This window comes from Portunus trituberculatus, chromosome 37, assembly GCF_017591435.1.
Source record: "Portunus trituberculatus isolate SZX2019 chromosome 37, ASM1759143v1, whole genome shotgun sequence".
Taxonomy (NCBI): Eukaryota; Metazoa; Arthropoda; class Malacostraca; order Decapoda; family Portunidae; genus Portunus; species Portunus trituberculatus.
This window is the reverse complement of record NC_059291.1, coordinates 33,236,228-33,242,319: the sequence shown is the minus strand read 5'-3', so window position 1 is coordinate 33,242,319 and position 6,092 is coordinate 33,236,228. Positions and strand designations below refer to the sequence as shown.

The window sequence follows — 6,092 nt, the reverse complement described above, 5'->3', positions numbered from 1 at the left end:
AAGGGGTTAAAATAGTGAAGACTGTGACCATTAACCTTCTGATGTCTATAAACTTTTCCTAATATCAATAAAATGGTTTAATGGTACACAGATCTCAGGGTAAAAATGTGTCCCAGTACTGAAGGGGTTGAAATAGTGAAGACTGTGACCATTAACCTTCTGATGTCTATAAACTTTTCCTAATATCAATAAAATGGTTTAATGGTACACAGATCTCAGGGTAAAAATGTGTCCCAGTACTGAAGGGGTTGAAATAGTGAAGACTGTGGCCATTAATCTTGTGATCTCCATACACCTCTCCATTTTATTGATATTAGCAAGGGTCTATGGTGGTCAAAGGATTAATGGCTACAGCCTTCACTATTTTAATCCCTTCAGTACTGGGACACATTTTTACCTTGAGATTTGTGTACCATTAGACCATTTTAATGACATTAGCAAGGGTGTATGGAGGGCACAAGATTAATGTGTGTGTGTTGTTTTAAAAATGTTGTTTTCATGTATATTATTACTATTTGATTGTTTACTTTGATTGCTCTCTCTCTCTCTCTCTCTCTCTCTCTCTCTCTCTCTCTCTCTCTCTCTCTCTCTCTCTCTCTCTCTCTCTCTCTCTCTCTCTCTCTCTCTCTCTCTCTCTCTCTCTCTCTCTCTCTCTCTCTCTCTCTCTCTCTCTCTCTCTCTCTCTCTCTCTCTCTCTCTCTCTCTCTCTCTCTCTCTCTCTCTCTCTCTCTCTCTCTCTCTCTCTCTCTCTCTCTCTCTCTCTCTCTCTCTCTCTCTCTCTCTCTCTCTCTCTCTCTCTCTCTCTCTCTCTCTCTCTCTCTCTCTCTCTCTCTCTCTCTCTCTCTCTCTCTCTCTCTCTCTCTCTCTCTCTTCTCTCTCTCTCTCTCTCTCTCTCTCTCTCTCTCTCTCTCTCTCTCTCTCTCTCTCTCTCTCTCTCTCTCTCTCTCTCTCTCTCTCTCTCTCTCTCTCTCTCTCTCTCTCTCTCTCTCTCTCTCTCTCTCTCTCTCTTATCTTTGAATATTTGTTAACGAAAAGTTGTTTAAAAATAATTTGTGAAGTTGAAATTTCTTAAAATTTTTCAAAGTTGAAAATTCATGTTAATATTTATTGTATATTATAAATTGATGTTAATATTTATTGTATATTAAGTTGAAAATTATTGTAGACAAATTCTTTTATATATTATTTATTATTAAGTTGAAAATCATTGTAGACTTTTTTTTTTTATACTGTTAAGTTGATAATTTGTCTATTTATTGTCTAGACTTTTTCACCATAGGATTTTGCTCACTTTTTATACTCAGTTTATATTTTTAAGTTGAAAATTTGTGTAGACTTTCTCTGTATTCTTTGTATATATATTGTTTTTATTCAGTTGAAAATATTTGGTTTTTTTTGCAGGCAATGTGTAATAATGTCAAAAATTGAATAAAAGTGTAGGGAGACTCTTGTATTTAATTTTAGCTCCAATATGCATCCACCTTATCTCCGGAGACTCTTTAGAGTATTTTCGACTTAGTACGATTTGTACGATTTTTAGGGCCCGTTTTTCGGCTTTTTTTTTGCCATTTTTTCTAGATTTTTACCATTTTAGTGTTTTTGGCCAGTAGTGCTGTATTTTATGTAGACCGTTTGAAGATTTTTCAGCCAGATGGTATTTTGGGACCATTTTTACATTAAGTTATTGATCAATGTCATGTAACTTTTTCGCTTTAGTTTCATTTCCTAACAACCACTTTTTGTATTGCTTATGATAATAAAAAAAGCTTCAAATCTAGCGCGTTTTATTTCTGGGGTGATCGTTTAGAGCGAGTGTAGGTGGTGGTCAATGGAGGCAATATTGGTGTGTCAGACGGATCCAAGCCAGCTTGAGGCGACTACTCACTGAAACCACCCACAACCCACAAATATTCCCAGGAAAGGAAATTTAACAAAACCCACAAATATTCCCAGGAAAGGAAATTTACCGAAACAAAAAGATTTCTTTACACATTATTATTCAGTAGTGACAACAGATCCAAGTACAGTGACACCACCATAATGAGGTGGTAGTGGCAGCAAGCGTTGAATAGGAGGATGTCTGCTATGCGAAGCTGAATCTCTGGACTGCGGTGGTGGAGTTAGTGGTGGTGGTGTAGCAGGTGTTTGCCAGGCCGCTGCGAGGCGAAGTCCCTCAGTGCCAGTAGCTGCGACGGCGACACGTGTATTAGCGGGACGGCAGTGAAGGACCAATGCGAGGCAGTGCCCCTCCGAGTAGCGGTAGCAGCGGCGGCAACGGTCAATGTAGGCGCAGTGCGAAGCCAGAGAGAGTCCTTCCCTGATGGTGCAGGCCGCACGGGATCGCTGCAGTCACGGCTTCGGATCACCAACTCCTGTAATGGAGAAAAATTATCTGATTATCTCCATATGTACCACGCCACACTGTCTTACAATACACACTTCACTGCCTCAGTCAGCCTCTCACTCGCCCTCCTCGATCGTTATTCCACTTACACTCCAGTTACACCCTTCTCCCTCGTTCTCCTCCCAGCGTCTCCCGTGTGACGTAGCATCCTGGCCCTTCATCCTGACACTCCCATCCCTTCATTCTCATCTCCCACGCCAGTCTCAGTAAACCACACCACGTCAAACCCCCTCAAACTTCCCCCACACCCGATCCTCACACCCACACAACCAATCTTGACACATTCATCTACCTGGTAAGTGGAATCTTCCGTGTCTGCCGTCATCTGTAGGTTCTCGTCTCCAATCCTCCGCCTCACCACACCTGCCTCGCCTCTATCACCCACTCATCCAGCCAGTCTCCCTCAACGGCGGCAGTGGCGGTGGGGGAGGCAGAGGTGTTGGTAGTGAGCATTGTCCGTTAAGTGCAAGGTAGACGAGGCTCATTACCGCTGTGGAGTCAGGCCTTTGGATCGTCAACGCCTGTAATGGACAAAAATAAGCATGAACAAAGCAGTACCTTGTTTACTTGTTCACTAATTATCCCTACAGCTAACAAGCAAGATTACCCTAAGCAAACTCCTTCACTGCCTCAATCAGCCTTTCACTCTTCATTCTACGTATTCTTACCACCACCACCACCAATACCATCACAAAAACATGAACAGCAGTATCTTTTTCACTAATTACCTCTAAATGACCAACAACACACATTCCCTTCACGTCTTCACTTCCATCCATAATGTGCCCAAACTCACTCTAAACACTTTATTCCCCATCTGTCTGACCTAAAACTCAACCACTGCCTCAGCCAGCCTTTCACTCGTCTCTACTCAGTTACACGTCTTCACAGTGCCCTAACCCAGCCAAACACTCGCACCACACCATCCATCCCTTCTGTCTTCTATTTTATCACACTGTATTCAGTTAGTTCCCACTCTGCCTCCTCTTGCCACGAGCCATTCACCCTCACTTCATTCCTCCCAGCCATTCTCAACCCTCTCCCCTCCCCCACACACACACAAACCCTCCCACCGTCACTCGTGAACCTCGAACCATTTACGCCAGCTTACCACTTCAAAACTAATTTCATGGTTATATCCCCAAACTTTTCGTTATGCTACCACATCTCGCTTCTAATGCACGTACCTTGAAACACCAGCCTCGTTACGTTAGGAAATCTTGTCCACTCATTCTTTTCGCCGATTCTGGTACCTATTCTATAACGAGGGAACCACAATGACTAACCTGAAACATTTTAGCCTCAAATACAACTTACTTAAAGGAGTTCTATAGTAACGCGACCCGTTTAATCCCTTCAGCACCAAGACGCGTTTTCATATTCCTTCTGTTACTATTTGGTGATTTTATACAACTTGAGAAACCTTGTGACATCCATACACGCTTTGTAATATCAATAGAATGATCTAATCGTACACATCTCAAGGTGAAAATGCGTCACAGTACTGAAGAGGTTAAGCGTAATTCTTCCTTCCTACACAACTACAATGACCACGAAAACACTACACTTGTTACAGCCATTACACAAATCTATTCTGAACCCACGTTACTCTAACCACACTAGTGAATGAACGACCATCTGCCCTTATTGTCATCTACAAGTAAATTTAACATCCACACGTAGCGATGGTTCCTGATACATCCTACATTGACACACACAGACATCGTACAATTAACCTTCCAATAGACGCAGTGCACATCCTACACATACCCAGTTATCCTTTATCATTCAACATTCCTAACAACCTTCAAGTTACTGACTAACAATTTCCTATCACCACTGCAGTGTCAACGCGCACACAACACCCAACACCTCACACCTACACTATTCGTTTACATAAAAACCACTAACCTCTCCTCCTGTGCTGTGCTGTGGTGTGTGTGGTCCGATAATCTCACAGCAGCGGCACGTCACCTCGCCGCACGAAGACCCACGTAGATCAAGCTTCCCGTTGCTGTTCCTGCCGCTGCTGAACGTCACGCCCACGACAAGACACAGACGGACACTGGGCTGCGTACACTCGAGGGGTCGGTGGTGGCGTGGTGGCTGGAGAGATGTAGCGAGCGTGGTGTCTGGATTAATACTGTTCCAGCTACTGCTGACGTTGCTTCGTTCTTGTCTCACCCCCCCCAACCTGCCAATAAGGAAAGAGCAACTTGAGGGCAAACGAGCATATGAAACGCTGCCAGTGAACCTAACCACTGGTCCACCACCTGGATATAAACTAGCCACGCTCTTTAACTCCTTCCAAACCAACCATTACACACACTCAATTGCATTAATTTGTTTCATCAAGCATTCTCACCTTCCGTGTAGTACTTACAATATACACGATTTTTTTTTTATCATTATGTTGTAACAGTTTGAAGCTTCCTTCGTAATAAATGATTATGATAAGATGATAATAATAAATCTCTCTCTCTCTCTCTCTCTCTCTCTCTCTCTCTCTCTCTCTCTCTCTCTCTCTAAGTGAACCCTGCCTGTAAATCAACGAAAAAAAAAAACGTATCATTAACGAAAATTGATTATGAAATAATAATCTCTCTCTCTCTCTCTCTCTCTCTCTCTCTCTCTCTCTCTCTCTCTCTCTCTCTCACGACTCCCTCCAAGTGAACCCTGCCTGTAAATCAACGAAAAAAAAAAAAGTATCATTAACGGGAAATGAGTATAATATATAATAACTCTCTCTCTCTCTCTCTCTCTCTCTCTCTCTCTCCAAGTGAACCCTGCCTGCAAATCAACGAATCAATATTAAAAAAAATTAGTAAAAACGTATCATGAACGGATCACTTTTCTAAGGAAGCTTGAGTTGAATTGAGTTGTAAAGACGGAAATGCAACACGTTAGAAGAATGGATAGCTAACCCTTTCAGTACCGTGACACATTACGATATCCATGCTCTACGCTTACTACTGGGTGACTTTATACAGCTTCACAAACTTACGTGGGGATTAAGATAGTGAAGACTGTGGCCATTAACGAGAGTGGTGATGGAGCTGGTGCGATTGTTAGCCAGTCAGGCAGTTAGGCAGGAGCGAGGAGGCATTAAGCTACTCTCTTAATGAACCCCTTCAGTACTGGGACACATTTTTACCTTGAGATTTGTGCACGGTTAGACCATTTTGTTGACATTACCAAGGGTCTTTGGAGGTCACCAAGTTAATGACCTGCAGGGCTGGAGCTGGTGACCTATGCTTCTTTGAATTATTACACCGCCGATAATGGTGATTGTAGTGATGATGATAATGATATGATGATGATGATGATGGTGATAATATAGTAGTAGTAGTAAAATAATAATATTAAATAAATAAATAAATAAATAGATAAATAAAATAATAATGATAGTAGTAGTAGTAGTAGTAGTAGTAGTAGTAGTACGATAAATGATAATAATAAATAAATAAATAAATAAACAAATAAAATAATAATGATAGTAGTAGTAGTAGTAGTAGTAGTAGTAGTAGTAGTAGTAGTACAATAAATAATAATAACAATAATAATAACACTAACAACCACTCACAACAACAATCACTAATGCCACAACAATCAGGCGATGAGAGTAAAGGTGAGGACAGTCAGTTAGAAAAGAAAGATAGGTAAGAGGAACAGCCAGCCTATCTAAGAC

The 6,092-nt window shown here is 41.6% G+C and overlaps 1 protein-coding gene across 6 annotated transcripts in view; it reads right to left on the bottom strand.

The window, feature by feature from the left end:
- Positions 1–1,980: 1,980 nt before the first annotated feature.
- LOC123514309 overlaps positions 1,981–6,092 on the bottom strand; it is an 8,619-nt gene continuing 4,507 nt past the window's right edge. Inside the window, exons 1-3 of one of the 6 annotated variants that reach the window (XR_006677562.1) lie at positions 4,316–4,593; positions 2,697–2,925; positions 1,981–2,372 (exon numbers count right to left, since the gene is read on the bottom strand). Coding sequence is in view for 1 of the 6 variants with exons in the window: in XM_045272132.1 (XP_045128067.1) it covers positions 2,121–2,372; positions 2,494–2,565 (324 nt within the window). In the remaining 5 variants the exon portion in view is untranslated. The other 5 variants (XR_006677564.1, XR_006677565.1, XR_006677566.1 and 2 more) reach the window with 5 other exon arrangements.